Raw genomic sequence first — 27,461 nt, 5'->3', positions numbered from 1 at the left:
ATTAAAGAATTCATAGGCTTAATTCGTTAGTACTTTAAACATATTGAATTCATTCCTTTGAGAATTCATTATTTATAGAATTAATTCTTTGTTGAATCATTACAAAATATCTTTCAAATTGTTTCTTCAAATCTATTACAAAAAGGCTTTAAACATTTTTTTCAATTCATTTTGCAACTAGTAATAAAGAGAACGAATTAAATGTTAAGAGAATATATTTAATTAGATTTTGAAAACTGAATGAAAAATGTATTCATTAGAACCTTTTCTTTGAATGAAGCAAAAGAATTTGTTTTGAAATGGTTTTATGACATGAACTGCTAATATTTTTTAATTTTATATTAATGTGCTGTTTTTCTATAGCGAACGAGTACTTTGAGTGGAAATTTAACATGTGTTTTGTTATTGTAACAAAAACAAAATACATGTAAAACGTCCACTCAAAGCACTCGTTCGCTATAGAAAAACAGCACATTAAATTGCAGTTGAAACAATAGTATTGTAAGTGTTTGAGCCTTTATGGTGACATTTCTAGAAAAGATCGCAGTAGAAAATTATTATTCTATAGCTTAAAGTTGTTTTGTCTTACAATAGTCGTGTAAGATCAGAAATGGTTGTGCCTTCTTTTCTACATTTATAGGGCATTTAAAGGTGTATGATTGTAAAATATTTCAATTGAAATTGATTTCATAATATCATTCAAACTTTTTATGAACAAGAACTTAAGAGAGATTTACATATACATATAGAGAGATACCAAATTTCATTCTCTTTCAAAAGAGATCAACAAATTCGATAGATAATTAAGAACAACGTTATTTGTTTATTTATTATTTTGTGTTAGTGCTTTTTTGTTAAAATTTAAAAACAATTTAATACAAAATGTAAAAACATTGTCGATACAAAATTCAGTTAGTGCGCGGAGCTCAAGCGCGTCGGTTAACAGCAAAATACTCGGTGGCAGTTTTAAACGGGAAACCGTTAAATGTGTACAAGTAATAAAATAGTGGTGAAATAATAAATAAGAAAAGAAAGATACATTTTTGTTTTTGGAATAGATAAAGAGGTAATTAAAGCAAATTAGCCGGTTTTTAAAAGAAAAAGAATTTTGTAAAAGAATGTGTTCGAATGAAAACAATACATACCTAAATAGAAACATATAGAAAGTGAAAGTTTTAAATTGAATAAAAAAACATAAATATTAATGAAAAATTAACTGAATTTTATGTAATAAAATAAAACATTAAAATAATGTGATAGATAATTTAATAACAATCTTCAAAACCTTGGAATTTTAATATTTTTGTGTGTGTTTGTAATTATTGTAATTACTTATTAATTTAGTTTTTATAATTTTATTTTTAAACTCACAAACGATAAAATAAATTGTTTCTACAGGGGGATTTTTGTTTATTTCCGTTTAATTATACATATGTGCATATGTACTTCGATAATAAATTAAACAAAATCATATACATTCAACAAAAGAAAAACTTTGTAAAAAAAAAATAAAAAAAGTGGTTCTTCTTTTTTTCATATGACGTCATCTGTCTAAATGATTTGACAAATTTTTGTTTCTTTTTTTTGTGTCTTTTATTTTAAGATAAAAATGCATAAAATATATTTATACACATAGTAATAAGTGGACTTTCTTTTACTATATTTGTTATATATTTTATTAAATTTTGTTTAAAAGTGAAATTTTTAAGAAACAAAATAAAATACTAACTCTTGAACGTGTGAATGACCTGTAGAAAAAACATGCTTTTTATACCCTACACCACCATAGTGAGCAGGGTATTATGCGTACTGATGTTTGTAACGCCCAAATATATTAGTCTAACACCCACCTTAAAGTATGCCGATAGACTCAGCATCACTTTCTGAGATTTGACACATGTATTGGCCCAATGACGAAGCCTATTGAAACTGGTAAAAATCGGCCATAAGTGCTTGATTAACATATACAGTCAGCGTCAAAAGAAAGTGTACAACTTGTTTTTACATTTAAAACGTTTTATTTACATATTAAAAAACAATTTTTTCTCCAGTTCTAGTATATTTAACAAAACACTTAATTGTTCTCTTGCAATATATAAACAAAAAACTAAACTATTTCAACTGCAACAAAAACAGTAACAACAAAACCAAAAATACACCATTTTTAACGCGTCAGAAAAAAGTGTACACATTTAGAATTGCAATAAGATTTTTCTAGCTACATAAAAAAATATATTGTTATTCTTTATTTTTGCCTAGATTATAATTTTTTGTGGATCTTGCTGCTAGTCTCATGAGATTTTAAGATAGTAGCTTTTCTTGTTTGATCGCGAGAACTTTAAAACCAAAATGGGAAAACAAACAGCAATTGAAACAAGAAAGTAAGTCATAAAATTTAAAAATGAAGGCAAATCGTCACGTGAAATCTCCTCTATAATAGGAAGAAGCCATAATACTGTAAAAAAAATTATAGACAAACAAAAAAAATTTAGAATTTTAGAAGATCAGCAACGTGCCGGAACACCAAAACGCCTTAACAACCTTGAAATACGATCGATTGTGAGAGCAGTGAAGAAAGTATTCACAGTAAGTGCAGTAAAATTATGCGAAGAATTAACAGATTCGTCTGAGGTGAGAGTTAGTAACAGTACGGTTCGCCGAGCGCGACACCCAAATGCTCTATATGGTGGAGTTCCGAGAGAATAACCCCACATTTCCAAACGAAATAAAGAGCGACTTCGAGAATTCGCAAACAGGTATAAAAACCAAGAAAATTGTTTTGGAATAATGTGCTGTTTACGGACGAAAGCAAGTTTGAGATTTTCGGAAGTAAAAAAATTAGTAAAATTTGGAGAAGCAAAAATCAAGAGTTCGACCAAAAAATGTACTAAACACCGTAAAGCATGGTGGTGGTTAGGTGATGGTGTGGGGCTGTATGGCGGCAAGTGGCATGGGAAAACTCATATTTATTGATAGTTTGATGAGCAAAACCGATTACCTAAACAGTCTTATAGAAAATATGGAATCCATCATTAGAAAATTAAATCTAGACCGAACCTGGATCTTCCAACAGGACAACTATCCGAAGCATACTTCTTAACTTGTTAAAGAATGGTTGTTGTATCATACACCGAAACAACTGGAACAACCCCCACAGTCACCGAACATTAATCCCATTGAACATCTGTGGTAGCATTTGGACAGACAGATCAGAAAATGAAATATTACCAGCAATGACTCTCTACACGAAATCCTGCAGGAAGAATGGTTCAACATCCCAACATCGGTGACATCAAAATTGGTAGAAACAATGCCAAGGAGGCTTGAAACTGTTTTAAAACCCAAAAGATGTCAAATAAAATAGTAAACACGTTTTTTCTTCTAATTTCCCTAAACTGTACACTTTCTTTTGACGCGTTAAAAATGGAGTATTTTTGGTTTTGTTGTTACTGTTTTTGTTGCAGTTGAACTAGTTTAGTTTTTTGTTTATATATTGCAAGAGAACAATTAAATGTTTTGTTAAATATACTAGAACTGGAGAACAAATAGTTTTTTAATATGTAAATAAAATGTTTTAAATGTAAAAACAAGTTGTACACTTTTTTTAGACGCTGACTGTATATATCCACACAAATTTTTCCGCAAATAAGTTTTATATACAACTAATGAGCGGCTCTATTCATAATTGACCACTTCAGAAAATTACTTTAAGAGCATAAAACCTCTTTAAAATGTTGGTATCCAGAAAAAGTTCAACTGAAATAAATCTAATATAGAAGGAGAGCACGCGACCTAATTCTTGACGATAGGTACATAATTGGACATACATAGCTCCCATATTTGATCCACTTCTGAAAATCACTAACGAAAATAAATTATTGAAATTTTAAATGAAATATATATGTTTTTGTATATCATATCAGTGTAGGGTATTACAAAGTCGACTTTACATTACTGGTTTAAATTGATTTTTTGTTTGTTTGTTTGAAAATGTATAAAAAAGAAAATGAACATGAATGAAAATATAGCAACAACCTGTTGATATAATGAGAAAGAACCTTGACATATAGTTTAGAATGCTGGCGAATTATTTTTAATTGTTGCTATTTGTTTTTATAACCCAGCAACACTTGATGATCTTTTAAACTCTGTGTAAATGATATTAAAAAACTCTGATCGTTTTTCGATTCTACATAGTTTTCAGTTCAAAGTAAAACGTCAGTACACCAACTTAATAATTGCAAAACCTTAAGAAATTAATTTCAAAAAATTGCATTTAACTGATATCGGAATATACAATCAATCGAAGTGAGAGCTTCGAATTAATTAATTCAATTTGAGCTTAATTCTCTAAAATCTTAATTCAGAATTAAATTTCATTTTGTAAATTATTAAAAACAAAACTGAATGGAGAATAAATAAGGGTACTCATTTAAACGTTTAAGTTTCCCATTTGTGAAAATATGCAAGTTTGCGCGACGTGTTTCATGAACCAACCTTTTCAATTTTGTGCAAGTTTATACAGAAAATTTATATTTGATAAAAATGTCAAATAAAAATAAATTCAACAAAAACCTAACAATTTTTTTTTAAAATTGTATAAATTTTAATTCTAAATTGTTGAATGAAAGTTAAATCTTTGGAACAAACCATGGTATACATATTTTGGAAGATTTTGTTTATATTCTAGCAGTTGGTTAATGTTTTCATACACAATGCCATTCAATCCAATCATTCTGTTCCAAAGTTACACAATTTTCACATGCACAAAATATTGATATTTTATTTGATTTTTATTTCTTATAAATAAAAGTAAACAAAAGCAGCTGATTCATCAAATGCACAATAAATTCAAGTTTGCGAGTCTAAATTGTCGCGCAAACCTATCGCTGTTGTGCAAACGAATTTCCAAAAATTTAGTTGACAGTTCATTTGAGAGAGTGTAAAAATGCACAGATTGCTCAGTTTACGAGGCATTTAAGCATTTACATGAGGACCCTTAATATATTCGTTCAATTTGTATTAGATTTGAATTAACATAAGGTGAATGAAATTTATTAATTCAAGAATGAATGAATTCTATTAGCTTTGAATGAAGCTAAAGAATTTGTATGGTTGGTAATGGTTTCAGGGAATGAATTCCTGAAATTTTTAATTCTGAATTAAGATTTTAGTGAATTATGCTTAAATTGAATTAATTCAAAGCTCTGCTTAAGTTCTTAAAGGAATTATTAAGAGGCTTAACATTAAAATTTGCAAGGATATTCATATTAAGAGAAAATAATGCTGGTTTAAATTTGTTTATATACCAGTATATTCTAATTTGAAAAAGTACGATTTTTAAATCTTTTAATAAAAGTGCATACGTTATGGAATTTTGACTGATTATTTGAAATATTTCACTCAAAAGATGTTTTTAATTAATTAATATTTATATATTTTTAATGTAATGATGATAGTAAACTAAATAAATAATAAATAAATTAAGAATTAAAAATTGCTAAAAATGAATAATTTTAGAAGCGTAATAAGTGAAGATGAATATTATTATAGTGAGACTAATTTCAAGTGACATCAAAGAGGATATGTAATTTTACACGGAAGTTTAAGGTACAAACAAATATGTGCCCCGATAATCAGAGGGTTTTGGATTCAATTCCCTTGTTTGTTAAAAAAAAAATTATTATAAATCCGCAATTAAGTTGTTAAACCAAAAAATAATAAACCAAAATTACGGAAAGTTTGACACTACGCTAACTAAATTATTATTCAATGACGTATTTGTTAAAATGAGAAAAAACCCTATTGATTCTATTTATAAATCTAAAAATTACTAGTGTTCAAGATTTACCTTTAAAAAAATTTGTTAAAATACATTTTTAAATATAAAGCCAATACATTTTGTATTAAATCACGATCACGATTTTATTTAGGGTTCAAAAAGAGTTTTACTTTGAGTTCACGTTAAAAAAAAAACACAAAATTCTAAGGAAATTCCAGGAAGAAGTTACTAAATATTCAATGACGTATTGTTGAAATAAAAATGCATTCGTTATTTATTAACGCAAAACTTCTTTAGTTAATTAATCAGTCATCCATGACATTTTGCTGGGTTTTCATAGTTATAACTCTAGTGCATTGGCAGTGGGTTTGAATTTAAAGTTTATTTTTATTTTCAAGTTTGTGAAATAAAGTTAATAATATTTATAGCTTTGTCATGTTCATATTAATGGGTGTTTTAGTGGTAGATTTATTCTTAACTATTCTATAATTATATGAGATAAGTAACAACCAGAGCTTCCAATAAATTAATACAATTTAAGCTTAATTCACCAAAATGTTAATGCGGAATTAAAAACTGTCAACAATTCGTTCCATAAAACAATTCGCAACAAATTAAGTTTTTTAGATTCATTAAAATTGAATTCATTCATTGTGAATTAATTCATAATAAAATTTATTGAATCTTTGAATGGTAATTGAAATCTAATTAAAATTTAATGAAAACATTTTTTTAAATTAATCTTAAATTCATATCTAAATAGATTTGAATTAAAGAAATATTAAATTTTCTTCATTCACCGTCTTTTATTTGAATTGAATTAATTCATAATAAACTTCGTGAATGGTAAAATTTGTGTTAATACAAATTTAATTCAAATAAAATAAAAATATTTTTTGGTTATTCAATTTGTTTTTAATCATTTACAATTTGAATTAAAGAAAAATTAAATCATTCAATAACAAATTTTCTAAAGCTATTTTGTAACGGATATGAATTAAAGAAATCTTGAGTGATTCAATAAAGAATTCTCAAATGAATAAATTCAATAAGTTAACGAATTAAGCCTATGAATTAATTCGTAATTAATTTATTTTGAATTGAAGAAAATTTTAATGATTTAATAGGAATTTTATTACTATAAAAAATGAGTTCTCAAAGGAATTAATTCAAAGCCTTTGAAGTATAAAATCTTTAAGGGAATTTTTATGAGATACAATTTAAGATTTTGAAAAATTAATTAAGAATTAATTCTTTCGAATCTTTGGTAACACCTCTTTACAATTTAATTACATTTCAGTTCATGTCCCTGTGCTCTCAATTTTATCATAGAGTAAGATTTTGTTTTTTTCACAGTTGTGATTGATCTTAAAAAAGATTTTGTGCAGATTGTAAGATTGTTGTATTTTCCACAGTTGTGATTGATCTTAAAAAGGCCTAGTTCAGATTTAAACCGCATTAATATTTATTTTGTCGGAAAATTTCGGGAATTTGCTAATAAGATTTCACATTAAAATTACTGTATTATTTCTGCACAGACAAAGAATTACGTTACCACTCTTTGTCACCCATTTGTTCAGCCATAACAGAAAAATTTCGTCATTTAGACTGAATCATTTGATTAGCAATAAATTCGGTTATCACAGCCAACCCTTCTCTGTGTCACAAAAACAGAAGAATGTTTATTTAAAACCGAAAAATTTAGTTTTCTAGTAGATCGACTTGATACAACTTGAAATTTTAAGTTCTTAAAAGAATTATTGAAAGCTTAATAATAAAACTTCTAAGAATACTAATTTTTAGAGAAAATAATGGCATTAATATTGGTTTAAAATTATTTGTAGACATCTGATTAAATTTTTTCCATAATTAACTTAGTCAAAACTCTTGTATTGAATTTTGACTGATTATTTTTTTTGGCTTTATTTATTTTTAACAACCTAGCCTTATTGGCCATTTAAATTTAATTAAAATATTACCGGGAAAGAACATATTTTTTTACTATTTCCCGAGAATGGAAAAAGTCCGACAATTTAGGAACCCTACTTTACATATAAATACCTTTTCAATATTGAAAACCGTTGCTAGGTAGCTAATACCAAAAAGCATCAACAAAATAGTCAGCGAAAATAAAACTCATATTTCTGATACGTTACCGGGGACATAACGAGATGTCAAGAATTTGAAACTTTATATAAATAAATGTTTTTTTTTTTGATTTTGTTTATTTTTTGCCACTTCTAACATTTTCCTAAGAAAACTTATGTATAGCCCAAATAAATATTTATCTAAACTTATGACGTTTTTTTTTGTATTTTTGTACCTGAGTATCCATAAAAACATAAATTAAAGCGGTTTAACAGAAGAACAAAATGTGGAGGTAAAAAGTCGTACAAATTTGCTTAATCATTTTTTTGGTGAAATATTTAACACTTTGAAAAGAAACTGAAATAAATTTCACAACCAGAATAAACAAAAATACAAAAACAATTATAATTTAAGATTAAATAATACATAAAACACTTTACAAGTGTGCCATCTACTATCACATATATAAAGAATTATAAAAACAAAGTGAATATTATCATAAAATTGCCTGTGAAATGAATACCCTACATCTTAGAAGGCGAGTAATATAGTTTCTATGAGGCAGATCTTCTAATGAATTAAATTTGAGCTTAAATCACTGAAATCTTAATTCAGAATTAAGAAACAACAACAATTCATTTCATAAAACCATTCCCACCAAATCAAATTAGCTTCATTCAAAGGCTTTTATTTGAATAGAATTCATTGAGTTAATTCACTATTCAATTTGTAATAGTTCTGAATTGAAGAAAAATTTAATCATACCATTGATTTGACTAAGCTATTTTGTAAGTGATTTGAATTAAAGAAAACTTGAATGATTCAATAAGGACTTAATTCTATTAAGAATTCTCAAAGGAATGAATTCAAAACCTTTGAAATACTAAACACTAATTTGTAATAAATTATTTAATGGAATGAATGATTCAATAAGGACTTAATTCTATTAAGAATTCTCAAAGGAATGAATTCAAAACCTTTGAAATACTAAACACTAATTCGTAATAAATTATTTAATGGAATGATAATAAGAATTTAATTTGATTTTGAAAACTTAATTAAGAATTAATTCATTCGAATCAAATATTCTTTAACTGCTTAACTCCATTGAGAATTCATTCTTTATAGAATTAGTTCCTTATTGAATAATTAATTGAATTAATTCAATAATGAATAAATTCCAATAAAAGCCTATGAATGAAGCTAAATAATTTGTTTTGTTGGAAATAGTTTTATGGAATGAATTAATTTTTTAATTCTAAATTAAGAATTAAGTGAATTAAGATTAAATTGAATTAATAAATTCTAATTAATTAATATGAGATAAATGATTAGAAAGAATTAGTTCTTAATTCCTTTTTCAAAATCAAAATAAATTATTTTTCTTAACCATTTTGTTAATTAATTCATTATGAATTAATTCATAGGCTTAATTCCTTTATACTTCAAATGTATTGAGTTCATTCCTTAGAGAATTCATTCTTTATAGAATTAATTCCTTATTGAATCATTCAAATTTTCTTTAAATCAAATCTATTGCAAAATAGCTTTAAAAATGTATTCAATAATTCAATATTTTTTTCAATTCAAACCTATTACAAAAAGAAAGTTTTTTTCGAAAACAAAACTGAATGAAGAAAAATATTTGAATTCAATATTTTGAATCAGATTAACAAAAATTGAATCATTCAAAGAACATTTCGAAGCAGTGGTAAATTCTAAACTATTTTCTGTAACCTATTATAGGGCACTTTCTATTTGTTTTTGACCCTCACATACATATTTATATTGTTATTAATAACTGTGATTGTATTACTTACTACAATATAGTATTCTGAAATCGCATTATAAAAACAATATAGAATTTTATGTCATTTATAATAAAATAATTAACTAAAATAAGTGATAACACTTTTCAGTTTATTTGTTAAGTAGTCATTAAACAAAACGAAAATCCCAACAATGAAACGTTTATTTTTTATTAGAGAACCCAAGCAGGCAACCAAATTTGATAAGATGTGAAGAAAAATGTTACATAGAAATATTAAAATGAAATCAACAAAAATAATAATAAAAATTAAATAAACAAGGAAAACTTTAAAACAATTTATAAAACAAAACGCAAATGGTAAACAAAGTAAAGTGTTGAGACACTGCACCCAGTGCAATTGTAAGACAGAATATAACGACTTTTTTATTAAAACGCAAATCTTTGGTTTATCATTTACTTTAGAAAATAATGTCAAAATAAATTTTATAATAAAAATAACTATAGAAAATGGAAACAAAACTAAGAGTTTTATATAAAAACTGACATTTGCATCAGTTTTAATATTTTGGAATAATTTTGTAAAACACTTTAAAAATATTTCCATAAAAAACTTTAAAGATAAAAATAAAATGTCTCAAAGTGAATTCAAGTACTTTACAAAATAAGGGGGTTAGTTACAACAATAATATATTTTACAACAAAGGTTTTTGCAACTTTAAAAAACTTTATAAAACACTCAAATATTTTAAATTAGAAGTTGTTTATTTCATACTCAAGTTTTTGTTATCTTTTTTAAAAATACTTTTCCTTTATAGTTGTTTAATAAAATGTTAAGCAATTGTTTAGATTATTTAATACTTTTTGGCGATAAAAAATTACCCAATAATTAAAAAGTTCAATAATTAAACTCATGCAACAACGACCTATGGCAATATCATACAATTGTTTTTAAAAAATTCTCTACTTTTATTGGTTACTGTGTGCTGGAAAATGTAAATTATTTTAATTTCTTCTGTTTTTCGTTTCACATTAATTTATACAACAATTTTAATTGTCTGGTTTACACAGATAAAATGCTTATTTATCAATTTCATCACTGTATGAAAACAAATATTAACTGATAAACAGTGAATAGCAAACTAGTATAATTACATGTACTTAAACTTTATGAATATGTTCAGACCTGGCCGTGATTTGAACATGATTTGGGCAAATCATAGGGAATGATTTATTGCTTTATAAAACCATGATGAAATCTAAAGTAACAAGTTAGAGAGCTATAATCGAATCTTATATATTCTTCATCTTATTTTAATTACTCCAGAATTTCAATAATTTTTTAATATTTTTTTTTTGGATTCTATAGGATACAAAAACTGTATTTAGTTTAGTCTGGAAGGGGTGTGCACTATGTGCACTTCCACTCGGAGACCATAAGGTCCATTGTGATTCCCTTCAAGAATCCGATAAAAAGAAAAATTATGCATTTCCTGAAAAATGGGGACATAAAGAAAAGCAAAAAGAAGAAATGTAGTGTCTTAGAGATAGCAAAATGAGAATTCTCTGTAGAATATCGTGACGCAGAGACACTACATTTTTATGATTGAGTTAGACGAAGTTTAGGAGGTTTTTTATTATCATTTAATTTTTAATATCGTTATCGACCATATAAACTCCTGTACCAGAGTCCATCTTGGATCCATCACTGAAAACTGCACGTCCTTTGAACTGTTGATCGTATCCAATCTATTCATCCCTACTGGGGAACTCTACTGTGGGTGAGACACCGAAGTTATAGGTCGCGACCTTATGATCAGAGATTCCCGTGGAAATAATGTCCTGACCGATAGAACTGCCTCATACAATATCCTAGTGTGGCCTACCCGCAATGGCTTTACTAACAATGACTCAAATAGCCTAAGTAAGTTCGTTGCCGCCACTTTCCTACTTTCTCAATGGGTAGTAGGTTTAAGATTATATCCAAAGACGCCTGTTGGGTGCTGCCAATGGTACCTGTTATACCCAGACATCCCACCACACTGTACAACCAAAACTGGATTTAGTAAACGATCAAATTTAAATGTAAGCAAATGGAATCGATATTAATGTATATAAATAGGAACTAAGTTTTATTGAATTAAAAACTTCAGAAAGAAATTGTCTATGGATCGGGATTTTTTAATATTCAAGCAGCTCTTCGAATTAATTGAGCTTCATTTAATAAAATCTTAATTCATTCCATAAAATCACGGACCGATTCATACCATTTTCAACAAATTGAGGGAATAACATGTTCAAGTCATTTTTTGAATGTTGCCCGATTTTCGCCATGCTTTACAGTATATTCTGGGGCATAAATGAAAGGAACTAGCTGGCTGAAATTTTCCACAAATACTCTCTGTTGATAGGGTTTGTTTGGTATTGGAAATGGGCAATATCGGTCCATGATTCCACCTATCCCCCATACAATTGTCTACCCGGAATACTGTTTGAGCAATCATAGATAATCCTGATAAAATGTTGATCAAATTAGTTCTAAGTACTTTGAAATTTGACTGTAAATTATGGTGTTTAGATAAGAAAAATATTTTATTGTCACATACTGCTGGTGGGTATACAAGTTTCGGCACAGCTGCCGAATTTTGCAATTCAAACTAAATTCGTAAATGCCTAAAAGTATGCCACTTTTATATGCATAAATTTGTTGCCTAGTTACAACTTTTTGGAATATACTACAATATAAACAAGTATAGTCGGTCAAGCCCGACCATATGATACCCTATACCGATAAGATGATTATAAACTGTTTTCTTTTAAAATTTATATGGGAGCTAAGTGACATGTTCTGTATATATGAAACTTATTTGAATTGATTTTTTTAAGAAATCTATAATCGTTAAAATGATTTTCGGAAGTCGGCCTTATATGGGAGCTATGACTAACTATGACCGATCGTCTCAAAATTTGGTGGTCCGAGTTAGGCTTATATAAAACTTATTTTTGCTGAATTATCCTGCAGGGGTGTAAATATTAGAATCTGAAATGTTTTTTTTACAACTAAATAACTATCTTGAGATTCTAACAAGTTTTTATTTTGTATATAATACAATATACAACTTTTATTTGATAAAACACAATAAGAAATAATAATGTAGATTTATAAGAAATCAAACTGAACAGCAAATACACAAATGTTCGCTAGTTAAACAAATTTGTACAAATTCCAGATTTTATCTGGCCCCTCTGATAAAATATAATTGCCTATGACTGCTGTAGAAGAAAATGCTAATATTTGTTTCACATTCGTCTGTAAACATTTATGAAGTATTGTTTTCGTTGAAAGTAAACGTGTTTTTAGTGGGCACAAAAACCAAAGAAAGTTAATTAATAAAGAATAGATAAAGGTGCCATAAAATGATATTGTGCGTCTGCCTTCGCAGCTTCCATCTAAAAAGACCTTCAACTTAACAGCAAGTTTTGTAAAAAACCTGTTTCCATTACACAGTACAACACATGATTTTGGGACTCAATTCTGACAATTGCACGTGAACGTATCCCCAAAAATAAGAACTTCTGCATCATTAGTTTTGTCAAGTTGGCTGCCGTATTAATTTAATGGCCATACGAATTTTTTTTCCTCAAGGTGGATTTTTATCACTTTTTCTATATTTTAGCACGGTTATATCTCGTATACCGTACGGAATATCTCTTTTGTGGCTGAAGCAAAGTTGTAGATATTGAATAGTAGAAAAAAAGTACGGAACATACCTACCCGAAAAAGATGCATCCAGTGCCTTAAAAATCGCCAAAATGCCCATTTTTTTTAATTTTTTAACCAATTTTTCACCGTTTTTGCTCAATAACTGGATTACAAATCCAATTATGGACTAATCACCATGAAATTAGGTCGTGTGATTTGTATCTATATAAAAGTTATTTATCATGAATTTTGTATGTATACCATAATTTTTTACAGATTTATGCACTTTAAAGTGATTTTCGGAAGCGTGTTTTATATGTGAGCTATGACTAATTATGGACCGATCATAAACAAATTCGGTACATATAATTTGTTCGGCCCAAGGACGAAAACTGTTGAAATTGGCTGAAATCGGTTCATTATTTCACCTAGCCCCCATACAAATGTCCTCCCGAAATTGGACTTTATCGGTCATAAATGTTTAATTTATATACACAAATTTCGCTCCAAATAAGTTTTATATATACAAAATTCATGTCAAAAAATTTTATTATGATCGGTCCATAATTATTCATAGCTCCCATATAAGACCAGCTTCCGAAAATCACTTTAAAGTGAATAAATCTGTTAAAAATTATGGTATACATAAAAAATTCATGATAAATAACTTTTATATAGACACATATCACACGACCTAATTTCATGGTGATCAGTCCATAATTGGATTTGAGCAAAAAAGGTGAAAAATTGGTAAACAATTTTAAAAAATGGGCATTTTTGCGATTTTTAAGGCACATATCACACGACCTAATTTCATGGTGATCAGTCCATAATTGGATTTGAGCAAAAAAGGTGAAAAATTGGTAAAAAAATTTAAAAAATGGGCATTTTTGCGATTTTTAAGGCACTGGATGCACCTTTTTCGGGTAGATATGTTCCGTACTTTTTTTCTACTATTCAATATCTACAACTTTGCTTCAGCCACAAAAGAGATATTCCGTACGGTATACGAGATATAATCGTGCTAAAATATAGAAAAAGTGATAAAAATCCACCTTGAGCAAAAAAAATTCGTATGGCCATTAAATTAATACGGCAGCCAACTTGACAAAACTAATGATGCAGAAGTTCTTATTTTTGGGGATACTTTCACGTGCAATTGTCCGAATTGAGTCCCAAAGCAATGAACTGAAAAATGCTGTACTGTGTTATAAATCACATTAATTAAATTATTTTTTTTTTTATTATTTTTAAGTTTTGTTTCAAAATCACAAAACAAATTAGTTTTTGTTAGAACATGTTTTAAGATTAATGAAATTATATACTACATAGTACTGAATTTGAATTCTAAAATTATGCAATAATTTTAAAAATATTTTAAATAACACTGTATGAGTTAATGATTTTTTGAATATTTGTTCAAACGTAAAAATATAATTGGTGGTAATTTGCTTTAGGAGAATCAATTTTTTCACTTATAATTAGTGTTTAATTCTATTAAACAGTTAAAAAAATAATGAATATAGTATTAAAAAAAATGATAAAAAAAATGTAAATCAAGTTTTTGTTTTGTTAACAAGGTTATAAAGATTATGCAAATAAGTCTATCTAATCAAATTACAAATGTTTTAAGATTACACTTATGAAAAAATACGTTTTTATATATTTGATTTAACTGTATAATTTAAAAAATCAAACCAGTGTAATTTATTGAGATCTTCATTTCGAGTATCCATATGGGTTTTTGTAAATTCTATTACAGTTTTTCTTTTCCTTCATCATAAATCACAAACTAAAGTGATAAATTTCTGTTTAGAGCAGTTTTCTTGAAATATAATTAACTTGATTTGCTTTGTCTTGCTATAAATATTTAAAATTTGCCACAATCATTAATTTATAACTTCTTTCAGCGTTTTGTGGGCGTCATTCATTTATGTATAATATGTACTACATATGTTAGTGTGTTTTCAATTCACAAGGTTTATTAACCTTTTAATATTTAACACAAATAAATTTACAATAATCTTGGTATTTAAATTTGCTTGAGGTTTTCATTTGTACAATTTCTTTAATACCATACATACAATGTTATAGTAAAAGAAGATTTATTCTTATCAAATTATCGCTATTATATTAACGTTTACTCTTAAATGCGATAAGGTAAAACCAATATTTTTCCATAAATAATAAATAACACATCAAGATTAATTTGAAAAGAAAAATTATGAAAGGTAAATGTTAAAAATTATATGTCAAGTCATAGAAAAACGATTTTTATTCTGCACAAAAGTTAAGAATAATATGAATGCAAGCAAATATGTATGTACTTGAAAAATATAAGACAAGTGATCATTTTTACTAGCAAATTGCACGAAATAATAAAAGTAAATAAAGTATACGAAAAATCGTATAGCAGAAACGAAATCTACGGAAAATTCTATGAAACCTTCCCCAAGAAACCATAGGTCTAAATTCAAATCCTATCTTTTATCCAATGATATTTCAGTATTTATTTTTTCTTAAAGATTTTTTATTGGATAAAAGACGAAATGCGCAAGATAGGATTTGATTTTAGATCTATGACTTCTTGGGAAAAGTTTCATAGAATTTTCCGTAGATTTCGTTTCTGCTATACGATTTTTTATTTTTTGATCGTTCATACAATTCGACCCGGCTTTAGAATGGCCTTTCAAAATACCTTTATTTTATTAAACATATCAAATGCATATCTGGCTTATCTGTAAGAACATTTTTAAAAGCATATTTGGAACTTTTTGGTACATTTCTTCAACGGTTTCTTTTTTAAATTTTATTGTCCATTTTATATTTCTTTATATTTGCAGACGTCAAATATTTCTAACTTTTTAACAAGTTCGTTTAAATTTAGATTGTTCAAAAATAAATAACATTTATTCAATCTAATCTTTAAAATAAATGTGATTATTCTTGTTTGACAACATTGACAATGTGCTGAATAAGCCAAAAATATAATTTCAAACTACATGTGCAACAAAATACAGTATTGATAATTATTACGAATATATAGTCTACAAATTAACCTATATAGATTAAATTGAATAAAAATAAGAAAAAATGGACAAATACAATTTTCAAAAAAATTTAATTCCTTTGTAAGTAGATTTTAAAAGTTAATTTTTATTTTCTTTATGAGAGCTACGAATTATTTCAATTATATCAGAATTAAAAATTTCAGCTATGTTTTCCATATAACCATTTCCAACATATCAAATTATTTAGCTGCATTCAAATGCTGTCAATTGATTACAATTCATGCATTGTTGAATTAATTCATAATAAAATTCATTGAACCTTTGAATGATTCAATTTCATTTAATTCAAATCGAATACAAATTGTATGAAAATATTTTGTCTTCATTCAGTTTTGTTTTTAATAATTTACAAAATGAATTGAAAAAATTGTCGTAATAGATTTGAATTGAAGAAAAATTTAATCATTCAATACATTTTAAGTTTTTTTATAATGGATTTGAATTAAAGAAAACTTGAGTAATTCAATAAGGAATTAATTCTATAAAGAATGAAGTACTAAGGAATTTATTAAATGAATTAATTCGTGGAATGGTTAGGCAAAAAAATAATTTGATTTTGAAAATTGTATTAAGAATTAATTGACTACAATGTATCATCCTGATACAAAGATTCCAAATTTAAATTAATTTAAAGCCTTCAAATGTAAATCATCTTAATACAAAGATTCCAAATTTTAATCAATTATAACATTTGTTACAGTTTAATAAACCCTTCAAGTGTAAATAAATACACAAAGTGTTAAGTTTTTTACTCAAATTTCGATATCAATGAACTGTTTATTTTTGTTCATTAAAATAATAAACACATTAATTTATAAATGAAACGTTGATATCTAACTCAAATCTATTGTAGCTGTCTAATAAATTGGAAAAAAGTCTAACTATTTGTCTAAACAAATTACTTATGTACACATACTATACCGCAAATAAAGCATGATATATAGAGAACGTACCAGCGAATATGGCAGTAATGTAAAGAGTGTTTTCTTTTGGTTTACTATTTTACTATTTTATTAAAAAACTGTTTAATTAAAGAATAAATTCTAAAATAGCTCTGAAAACATTCTATACATATTACATTTTACACGCCAAATTAAATGCTTCAATGAAATTCAATAATGTCCGTTCATAGAATGATCAATTAAATAACTGAGTTTTATTGTATGTTTATTTTTATTATTCTTTATTTTTTGTTGAATCATATCATATATGTATATGCATATTTTTTTAGGACAAAATTCAGTTGCTTTAGGTTAATAATTTTGTATTTTTATTTCATACAGTGTATAAAATTGAGATTTTATGTTCATACATAACTAACTACAAGTGGCTAGCTAAAGTTGACTTATAAGTCATCAATTTCTTTCATTCTCAAAAAAAAAATTCAGCAGAATTTGCTTTTGGCTTCTTTTGATAAATATTTTCAAAATGGATTTAAACTGAAGATTAAAAAAAGAAGATGCTGTTGTTCTTGAAAGAGAAAAATGTTTCTTAAAACTCGAATATGTGTGTGTTTTAAAATGCCAGTTTGATCTTTAAAAAAATAACAAGTAATTTTTTTATTGTGTTGATTATTATCATTTAGAAACTAGAATCAAAAATAAATTAGTTTAGGGGAACTTTATTATTTTAAACATCTATTCGAGTTATATTTGTGTTGTAGATACGGCTGTGTAAAATATGTATAGCCAATACACAAACAAGAAGTATGAGTGCTATATTCGGAAGCGCCGAAACTTATATACCCTTCACCAAATTATACTCTAACGAATAAGAAAATCTAGCATAACAGTTTTTAAAAGTAATTTTAAAATTTTTTCCCGATTTTGACCCATAGTCAGTTCGAATTACTATGATATATACACCCTTTATATAAACAAATTTGAAACATAGTAATTATTTAAATTGTAGTTCTTCTGTGTCAATGGATTTTCTGTTGATAGAATTCAATTGTGAACAAATCACAATGAATCTGTTTTATCTGTACAGAAATATTACTCTAATTTTAAGAAAACTTATAAAAAAAAGAGAATGTTATTTTAAAAAAATTGATGGCGGCTCATATTTTCGGAATTACTGATCTGACCGGACCGCAAATTTTCAATATTTGGTCAATATGGGTGTCACTGGAAAGCTTATAAAAATACCTTATAGAGGATATATATTTATTTGGATTTCATTAATTCATTGAGTTAATAAGATTTAGATTTTTCGGACTTTGTGATATTTCAAACGCAGGCTGAACATTAAGACAAAGGATTTTATCCTCTATGGTATTTCCATCGCTAGATTCTGACATAAAAGATTTCCTGCATTTCAGGTCTTTGGCTGGACTCAATGATTTTCTTCTCTCAGGCATATCGAACGCTGGCTTCGTTTACTAAAGATTTTCTGCAAATAATTTGTAATTTCCTAGATATACATTTTTCTCTTATATGTCAAAATTAAATGAATATTTTTAACTGGCTGGGTTAATTTATTCCAACAACTTATATGCCATTTAAAAGGGTTTTCCAAAGGTTTTCTAATGACACTTAAACCTACCATATCGGATAACTAACTACATACTAAATTATATATTAAAAGTTTAGAGGTCCATAGTCAAGAAGTATGGACCGCCAACAAAAAAATATATTTTCCTAAAAGACAAAAAGTTTTATTAGTTCTAAAATACTGGAACTTATACCTCAAACTTGGATAAACTAAAAGAACTAAGTCTAAAATATATTTTTATTTTCACAAGACATGCTTAAATTTATAGATCTTTTCTGGGATTTTAATAATCTAATCATTAGATTCTAATGAGAATACATATTGCCACAAAAAACAACAAATCTGGCATCTTTTATTAAACGCCATCAACTCAAAAATAAAACTTCAAAATAAAAACAATGAAAACAAATTTTGCCAGAAAAACAAATATTCCGTTAACTTACCGGGTTTAGGTTGTACAACTTTATAATCGCGAGGTGGAGCGGTGACGGTAGTAGAATTATTACCACGACTACCCGAACCACCAAAATATTGGTTAAGATTATCTTCCAAATCATTCTAAAATAGAAAAAAACATGAAATAGTAACTAAGCATGTGGAAGTCGCAATAAAAATGTGAATTACCTTAACAAATCTTAAATTTCTTTCCATAATGCTATTATCAGCATCTAGATAATTGCGTCGCGAACTCATTTTTAGAAAACTTTTTCAACAAAAACTATTTTTTATCAAACTATTTGTAATTATTCAACAAAATAATTCCACTTGAAAAAAAATCCGCACTATGAATACACAACACAATAGACGAATGTCAAAAAGAGGAATAAGAAACTACTAGAATTGCAAAAAAAGAAACACACAAAAATCAAGAGAGAGAGAAAACTAAAGAGTTGCCTAATTGTTTATATATGGGAAATAAAATAATGAATTTATGCTACAGCCTGTTTTAATAATTTAAACAACAAATGCTGGCAACACAGTGGGCCGATGGCACTGAGCAAAACCATTATTTTATATTTGGTTTTTCTTAGTGAGAATTGGGGGTCTTCAAACCAATCAGTCCCATTAGAAATACAGGGTGTGTGTGTACACTGTGTTTGACGTAAGCTAGATGAGCCGGAGTATAAAGATGAACAATATGTCAGCATTTTATTATCTGTAGATTCTTCTAGTTTTTTTATTTGAAATGTATATTATTCGAACCCTTTTTAAAAAAATTAAAATAGCTTACACAGCTTAATGAAGCTAATTAAAAAATATTTTCAGTGATTCACAAACAACTTTGTTTTTGTATTAATTATTAGAAATAGTTAAAACGTTACATTACCAAATTAATAAAACAAAATTTGGTCTGTACATTCATGGGATAAAATGCCAAACTATGCATTCTGGTACATTTTGTTGGTACGTGCTAATTTGAAGATTTTTATAGTATCGAATATTATTAATTCTATAGTTAAATCTGATGTCCTCATGTTGGAGTTTGGTTCAATGAGTGATTAGATTACCTAGCTAAATTGTCCGTTTCACATTGGGCTCCCTTGAAGGTAAGACTTTCATAAGGGGACACACTTGTGACATCGGTATATACTCTCCATTAATTAGTTTCATTAAAGAAGAGTTTATAGGTTTTAAGCAATGATCAACAGTCACTATCAGTTTTATATTACACTGCAGCCACACGATCAAGTTTTTCTTGATAGTCTTTTACATATACTGTTTGTCAAAATTTATAAAAATTGAAAGCGGTGACGTAGGCAGCACGCAACTTGAAAACAATTTTAGTACAAATTGGACATAAAAATGTAATCAGCTGTTTTCTTGAATGAAAAATTGAACACCAACTTGAATGTGAAATTGAATGCAAGTTCGTTTCAATTCTTAAAAGTGTGAGTGTATTAGTAAAAAAGTGTGAGTGTATTAAAACTTGAAAGGCAAAACTTGATCGTGTAACCCCCAAGTTAGAGGAAGTAGGCATTTTTCAATGCCCAACTTTTCCTCCATTTTTTTCTTCGTGTGGGATACCCTTGCCGTCAGCTGTTTTTTTAATCAAAAACAAAAAAAAAATACTTTTTTGTTATTTATTTAATATTGTATTTTTTGTATTATTCTCCGTAGATTTTACACGTTGTTACTATAGCAAGACGAAGATCGGTACGGGTGCTGCATTTGCTGAACAAATAAACAATATAAATTTAATCAAACCATTAATATTGGCCGTAGCATAGACAACGAACGTTTGACACTGAGCAGGTTTGGTCGATAATTAACAAACACCATCATGGCCAGCAATTCTCATCCTATGGATGAGTTTTGTGGTTCAAAATTCTGGGTAAGTTGTAGCAAATTGTAATATTATGCGTAACCTTTGATACGTTTAACATGAATGCAATGTTTGTTTTATAATCAATTTTCTTGCGTATTTTAGAATTCAAACGAAACATGGTATACGCCGGATCCAGATTTTTCACCTTGCTTCGAACAGACCGTACTAGTTTGGGCACCATGTGCCTTCCTTTGGGTATTTAGTATATTTGATTTTTACTATCTGAAGGCCAGTTTAGATAAGAATATACCATGGAATAAGCTAAATATAAGTAAACTACTGCTGACCTTGTGTCTGCTGGTGCTGACAGCCGTCGATTTTATAATGGCTTTGGTTAATAAAGGCAACGATGATACGGCAGATCTTATCTATCCTGTAGAGATATGGACACCAGTGATTAAATTTGCAACATTTGTAAGTAGCTATGTATTTATATAAAAATATATTGTTAGATTAATTTATCTGGGAATGTGATAACATTTTCTATGATACGTAAATGAATAGAAAGTTGAAATAGTGCCTTCCTTTTAAAATGCATTTAGAAAAATATTTTATATATGTACATGTGCATGTAAATTTTAATTTTGAATAGAATGTGTATATACCTATTCAAGTTATGCGTATTGTTTGTAAAAAAAATATAATTCCAAATAGTGCTGATAATAATTAGATTACATGATGATTAGATTATATACCGACATATCGTCACCCAATATGCAAAACAACGTATGATCAATAAATTCAAAATTGATTTTTTTTATTGATTATGATTCACTACATCATATTACTACATGCATTTTAAACTTTTACCATAGAGAATTACCCTAAGACTTCTACTATCAAAAATTATAAAATTATACAAGTTATAACCAAAATTTTTTAAACATAATAACGTATACTTTTTGATTAATAATTAATTAATAAATGTTTTAACTTATTTTTGGTAGTATTCTAATTTTTATTTAATAAATTTAAATATTTAGTTTTTTCTTGCATGGTTTATGAAAATTTAATAAAGTACCTAACTTTTTTAGTTCGAAAACGTAGTTGTAGTAATTAATATAAAAAGAAAATATATTTTTATTTAAGTTTTTAGTTTTTCATATAAATTTATTGATGATACGTTATTTTGATTTCAGAAAATTACAATTCAAAATGAATATCATAAAATGTACTTAAAAAATATATTTTTTATAAAATAAGTTTCTAGTTTCATTGTAATCCATATTTTTGTTTTTTATCGTTTTTGGCTTCTTCTGTAAACTTATGAAAAGTGATACAACGTTATTTTTCATTTTATTTGACGATATGATACATTTATTTAGATTTCTTTTTATTATACACATATGGTACATTTGTTTATACCGATTGGAAACTAAAATTGTATGTAATTTTGAAAATATTTTTTTAAGAGCCATTAAAATATTTGCTCTATATTAGCACTTTTAGGATTTATAAGTTAGCATAGGTAAAAAACTATTTAATTACAATATCTACTTTGTATATATAATATCTACGCGAACACACCTATTAACTGTTTTAATATATTTCCCAATTATCGCTTTAAGTCAAAATAATTTGTAAATTGCAAGTACCGAAACTTACAAAAACCTAAACCTACTGCCTAAAATCGAATCAAATTATAAAATATCTGTTAAATAATGTAATTTTTTCTACTTCCAGATACTCATTCTAATCTTTATTCCACTGAATCGTAAATATGGTGTACAAACGTCAGGCTGTCAATTCTTATTTTGGTTCTTCTTGACCATTCTCTCGATAGCACGTTGCCGCACGGAGGTAAGAGGCGAAAAACTTCGCGCAGATGCCATTAAAGCTGATCCAGAAGCTGATTTTTCATGGGATGAATACAAATACATCAGCTTCATGATCTACTTTGCGTTCAGTATTGGCATGTTAGTACTTAATTGTTTCGCTGATGCCAAACCACGTGTTACCAAATACGAACGTTCAGATAATGAAATACCTGAAACTTCAGCCAGTTTCTTGTCACGCATCACGTATCAATGGTTTGATGGTATGGCCTGGCGTGGTTATCGCAATCCATTGGAAGAGAAAGATCTATGGGATCTTAATCCACAGGATAGCTGTAAAGAGGTCATGCCCATATTTGCGTACTATTGGAATAAAAATGTGCGTAAATATTTTAAGGTGGAACCGAATCAACCTAAAGTACAGTATAGCAAAGACAAGGTAACGTTTGAAAATCCTCATGGCCCCAAAACGGGTAAAAAGCAGGGCACGGTTTCAATTATGCCACCCATTGTTAAATCATTTGGCGGTGTCTTCTTATTTGGTTCTATGATGAAACTATTCACCGATATCCTGACATTTGCCCAGCCCCAAGTATTGCGTTTAATTATTGGTTTCGTGGAAGACTCAGCCAAGGAAGGTGAAAATCAACCCGAATGGAAGGGTATTTTCTATGCTGTTTTACTTTTCATATTGGCCGCAGTACAAACTATTATTTTGGGTCAATATTTCCATCGCATGTTCATTGTGGGTCTACGTATTCGTACCGCCTTGATTAATGCCATTTATCGTAAGGCTTTGGTAATTTCGAATGCCACCCGTAAAGAATCAACTGTGGGTGAAATTGTCAATTTAATGGCTGTGGATGCTCAACGTTTTATGGATTTAACCACATATTTGAATATGTTGTGGTCGGCACCATTACAAATTGGTTTGGCTTTGTATTTCTTGTGGCAATTGTTGGGTCCCTCAGTGTTGGCCGGTCTTGCTGTGATGATTATTTTAATTCCCGTCAACGGTGTTATTGCCAATCGCATTAAAACGTATCAAATACGTCAAATGAAGTACAAGGATGAACGTGTCAAGTTGATGAATGAAGTTTTGAGCGGTATTAAGGTGAGTTGTGTAATAAGGAAATCTATCTCAGAGTATTTAACAAAAGTGGTGAACTATTTAACAAAAGTGGTGAAATAAAAAATTTGTTTAGCGATCCCCAAATACTTTGTCATTTTGATTGGTAAGGGTATATATAAGTTTGTCATTCCGTTTGTAATTTTTACATTTAAATAAAAAGTATTGCGTGGCCATGTCCGCCTGTATGTTAAAATCGAAGCCCCCAAATAACTTTCATACATGATTGATAAATCAATATATCCGCTAAAGTCCCGCTTAGTTTACTGATAAATAACCACGACTACCTCGATTTATGACCTATTTTTATCTATCTATATCGGTATTACTTAACCGCCGCGGGGGTTTTTGACTTGAAGATTATATTAAGTTTAATCAACGAATGTTGTTTTTGGGGCGACGATTATTTTCTTTTGTTTTCCAATATTGGCGGGTTAATCTTTGCAAAAAACATTTCCAATATCTTTACAACGAAGTATATAATACCTTAGAAATTCGGACAGACAATGGGTCAAACAAATTTTTTCATCAACATTTTTTGTTCACCATAAATTTTTGTTTTTTATTTTCAATCTTTATCGTAAAGTATACTTTTGTGAAGGGTATGAGTTGGTACAGACAAAATTAACTATCTTATTTGATTTTTTCTTTTGATGATTTTTTAAATAAAATTTAATTTTTTCTCTCTTTCTAATCTAAAAGTTGTATCGATTCTGAGAGTTTCAATTATTTTACAATCTTAGCATTTTATAATATAAATTTTTACTCTTACATTGGTTTTGTAGGTCTTAAAATTATACGCCTGGGAGCCCAGTTTTGAAAAACAAGTTTTGGAAATTCGTGAGAAAGAAATTGCAACATTAAAATCAACCGCCTACTTAAATGCCAGTACATCATTCTTATGGTCTTGTGCACCATTTTTGGTAAGTTCGAAAATTTCTTTCCCTTTGTCTAGCATAATTTTTTCAACAGGTTGCCAATGACCAGGACATCACCCATAAATTGGTTTAAACTAAAAAAAAATTATTAATATAAAACTTTTCAACATCAAGGTTTCCTTAGTTACCTTCGCCACTTATGTATTATCCAGCGATGAAAATCATTTGACCGCCTCTAAAGTATTTGTAGGTCTTACCCTGTTCGATGCCATTAAATTGCCCATGATAACAATACCCATGTTAATGGTGGATATAGCAGAGGTATTAATTGCTTGAGGAAATATGGTTATAAATAACAAACAACATACTCTCATCTAGGCAAAGAAACGATACAATTATGTTTCTTTAAATCACTTCACTGTAAAGGATCTCTTACCAGCGCAAACAATTCAACAACATCGTTATGGCATCTATGGTCTCTTACAACTTTCTTTAGCATTTAACTTAAGAAACAAAAAAAAAAACATTTAAATCTATAGCTTTATATTTGTTCGATTAAAATTCATTCATTATTACATTTGACAAATTTTATTACAGGTCTCATTGGTCACATTTGCCACTTATGTATTAATTGATGAAAATAATGTACTCGATGCCACTAAAACATTCGTATCATTATCATTATTTAATATTTTACGTTTTCCATTAACTATGTTACCCATGTTGATTTCAAATATGGTTCAAGTAAGTTTCTACTTTCTTCTTAAACGCAAAGATAAGCGTGTTTGTGTTTATATTGTAGGAATGTATGATTTAAAAAAACAATATTAATTGCCAGTTTCCATGAAATTATTAAAACTTGAAGAACAAATTCATGTACTTCATAATTTTTGATGAACGAAAGTTCATTCTAATGTTTAAGATGTTAAAGTTGGGAAACTTTTTCCTATAACTATTGTTTTTAAAATCATATGTTTGTGTATGTTTCGTTAATTGTTTGTTTATATTGTAATGTGTCTTGTGAATTTTTTGTTTTAAAATTATCCCTTATCAAATCCTTTATCCCTTTATAAAACTCCCAATAGATTTTAAAAACTAGATTCAAAATAAGCTACCAAAATAAAAATACCCGAAACTCCCAGTATATGTAAATTTGTCCAAATTTATATCTATAAAAATACTTGCATCTAATCCACTACAAATTTATATCCTTTGTGCCTGAATTTTGTTTAATAAAAATCCCCCCCCTGTTCTGTAAATCGAATGTTTTCTAAAAGTACTGAGAAAAATTATGTTCTGCAAATAGCTCTATTTTGTACATTAAAACAGGTGTATTTATTCGAAAGTAAAACGGGTAAATCGTGTGGATTTGATTTACATAATAACAAATATGAGTGTGAATTTATTTTTTAAAACGAAAACTTTAACCGGATTCGTTTTACAGAACAGGAAGGAATATCTTTGAAAATTTTTCAAAACAATTTAACTAAGTTATTTGTTTAACCTTGAATTCTAAAATGTAATTTTGTTGGTAAATGTTTTTGTGTTTAAGGAACTATATATTGTTATTTATAATAATTATGTTCAGTGTGAAATAAAAATGCCAGTGTTTTTTTGACACTTTTTGGCCCCTATTTATCCCTCATGAAATAAGAGTTTTCACGAAATTTCTTATTAATGTAGTTACAGTTCAATTGATTAGAGTTAAGCATAGTCGTTCATTTTGCTCTCAACAAATAAATGAACAAGTTTGTTTTTTTTGTTCACTTGTTCGTTTTTATTCTGAGGGGTTTGACTGAACAAAGTGCTTGGACGATTTCTCTATGAATGATTTTGCTGACATTGAACAAAATGAACAGGTGAATAGTGCTTTTGGAAATAAATGTTGCATATTATTTCCATGATCTTTAATAATGATCTAAACAAAAGCATTTTCAAAAGGTAAGTTTATCTGCATTAATGTCAAAGGAACAAACTGAATAAAGTGAATAAAAAGAACAAAAAGTCTGAACAACTTCACACCGTTCATTTGACCGAAGTGTTCAATTAAACTTGTTCATTCATGAACAATCCAACTCTATTTAAAAGCATATCATGATTTTGACAATGTTTGGTGTAATACACCGTAATCTTATGGAATGTTTAATTACAGTACAGAGTTGTTTGAAACCCGTCCGAACTTAAAATTAATGAAAAAAGGTATAAATCTAGGTGCCAAGTTTTAGGCCAATGTTGGCTCAAGCCCCGCCATGTTCTAGATCACTAGTTAATCAAGAATACAGATATTTTTCAGTTCATAAATCAATCTAAATCAGTCTAAACTTTAAATTCACCGAAATCAGAAAAACATTTTATTCAAATTCAGCTTTTACCATATAATCACAAACTGTTTTAAATACCAGAACAGTTTTCATAAAATAAAAATTTTAGTTATAGAATCTAAAAATC

At 27.8% G+C, this 27,461-nt stretch overlaps 2 protein-coding genes across 8 annotated transcripts in view; one reads left to right on the top strand and one right to left on the bottom strand.

Annotated features, from left to right (window-relative positions):
* Pih1D1 (PIH1 domain containing 1) overlaps nucleotides 1-19,729 on the bottom strand; it is a 53,326-nt gene extending 33,597 nt beyond the window's left edge. The window contains exons 1-2 of one of the 2 annotated variants that reach the window (XM_065500655.1): nucleotides 19,530-19,729; nucleotides 19,349-19,463 (exon numbers count right to left, since the gene is read on the bottom strand). In XM_065500655.1, coding sequence (XP_065356727.1) covers nucleotides 19,349-19,463; nucleotides 19,530-19,598 — 184 coding nt within the window. In that variant the 5' untranslated portion in view covers nucleotides 19,599-19,729. The remainder of the gene's footprint in view (nucleotides 1-19,348; nucleotides 19,464-19,529) is intronic. The other variant, XM_065500656.1, reaches the window with a different exon arrangement.
* Nucleotides 909-27,461, top strand: part of MRP (Multidrug-Resistance like Protein 1) — a 56,708-nt gene continuing 30,155 nt past the window's right edge. For all 6 annotated transcript variants that reach the window (XM_065500652.1, XM_065500654.1, XM_065500653.1 and 3 more), the window contains exons 1-6: nucleotides 909-1,066; nucleotides 21,024-21,237; nucleotides 21,334-21,645; nucleotides 22,915-24,120; nucleotides 24,921-25,058; nucleotides 25,611-25,757. In XM_065500652.1, the coding sequence (XP_065356724.1) occupies nucleotides 21,187-21,237; nucleotides 21,334-21,645; nucleotides 22,915-24,120; nucleotides 24,921-25,058; nucleotides 25,611-25,757 (1,854 nt within the window). In that variant the 5' untranslated portion in view covers nucleotides 909-1,066; nucleotides 21,024-21,186. The remainder of the gene's footprint in view (nucleotides 1,067-21,023; nucleotides 21,238-21,333; nucleotides 21,646-22,914; nucleotides 24,121-24,920; nucleotides 25,059-25,610; nucleotides 25,758-27,461) is intronic.

This window comes from Calliphora vicina, chromosome 2 (genome assembly GCF_958450345.1).
Source record: "Calliphora vicina chromosome 2, idCalVici1.1, whole genome shotgun sequence".
NCBI classification, from domain to species: Eukaryota; Metazoa; Arthropoda; class Insecta; order Diptera; family Calliphoridae; genus Calliphora; species Calliphora vicina.
This window is presented reverse-complemented; position numbering and strand designations above follow the sequence as displayed.